This window comes from Octopus bimaculoides, chromosome 3, assembly GCF_001194135.2.
Source record: "Octopus bimaculoides isolate UCB-OBI-ISO-001 chromosome 3, ASM119413v2, whole genome shotgun sequence".
In the NCBI taxonomy this organism is placed as follows: Eukaryota; Metazoa; Mollusca; class Cephalopoda; order Octopoda; family Octopodidae; genus Octopus; species Octopus bimaculoides.
In genome coordinates, this window is record NC_068983.1 from 123,289,124 (window position 1) to 123,290,306 (window position 1,183).

The 1,183-nt window shown below is 36.3% G+C and overlaps 1 protein-coding gene across 2 annotated transcripts in view; it reads right to left on the reverse strand.

Moving 5' to 3' along the window:
- The window catches only part of LOC106881711 (zinc phosphodiesterase ELAC protein 1), a 15,630-nt gene extending 14,621 nt beyond the window's left edge, over window positions 1–1,009 (reverse strand). The window contains exon 1 of one of the 2 annotated variants that reach the window (XM_052966531.1): window positions 879–1,009. In XM_052966531.1, the coding sequence (XP_052822491.1) occupies window positions 879–981 (103 nt within the window). In that variant the 5' untranslated portion in view covers window positions 982–1,009. Of the gene's footprint in view, window positions 1–696 lie in introns of both variants that reach the window. The other variant, XM_014932185.2, reaches the window with a different exon arrangement.
- Between the last annotated feature and the right edge of the window lie 174 nt (window positions 1,010–1,183).

The following is a 1,183-nucleotide window of genomic DNA, read 5'->3' on the forward strand; positions in this document are numbered from 1 at the left end:
ACTTTCATTATTACAGGAAGATGCAATTTGAATGTCCCAAGTAACCACTTAAAGCTTCTTCATCAATTCAATAATGGGCTGAGATAAAATACGTCGATTATTGTCTTTTCCATATCCCATATTCTGATTTCTCCAGCAAAAGTTGTCCCACACAAGGAGTGCTGAAAAGTTCCTGGCTTTGGGTAAAAGAAAATACGGAAGGATCAGTTAATTATAATTATTCAACATATTCCCCTCTCAAATTCACACACATATTGCAGCATTCCTTCAGTTTTTCTAAGCCCTGTATAAGAAAACTCGGAAGGTTGGGCTTTCAACCAGGCCTTTCGTGGTACACTTGAAGCCAGGAACTTTTTAGCACACTCATGTATGTATCGGTGTTTGTTATTCTTTGTACTCATATGTAGACAACGAGAAATAAGTATACAAGTAAAATTGTTAAAATATTTAACAGTAAAATGTACAATTTCAATATCACAGTTAACTGAGGAACTTTAAGTGTTTTGCGGTTAACATGTTTCTAAATCGTACGTAGTTCCGCAATCGCACTAGTTTTGTCCCACAAGAAAACTGACTGTAAGTGGAGTAACTTACAGAGTGAAAATGAGATCGATAAATTACACTGAGAGTGTGATAACAGAGTGTGATATTAAAGCAGAAAGCCTTTAAAATATATATATATGTGAATGATATTACCGTTTTGCAAGACAACACATGAAGCCCCCCTATGTGGTGAAGGGTAGGCAGCGCCAGTTCCTAAAAATATAACTTTTAACGACATACTAAAGAGATTAGATTATTAAACATTAATACTAATTCGTAATTTGTTTCAAACAATCAATGTTGTTATACAGAAATAAAAACAAATAAACATATACATGTGTTAATATTGAACTCGACACAAAACCAGCGATCTATTGTCGTCGGTAACACTGCATTATCTCCCTTAACCTTGCTAAAACTTTTTCTTAGCCAGTTCATTATTGTCTCCCTTTACTTGCGGCCACTCTTACTTTTGACATGTTTTTGTCAGCGGACTGCGGTCATGCTGGGGTACCTTCTTCAAGTTTAATCAAACAAATCGACTCCAGTTCTCTTTTTAAAGCCTGGTACTTATTATCGGTCTCTAGTGCCTACGGAACGGCACAGGAGTGGCTGTGTGGTAAGTAGCTTGCTTACCAAC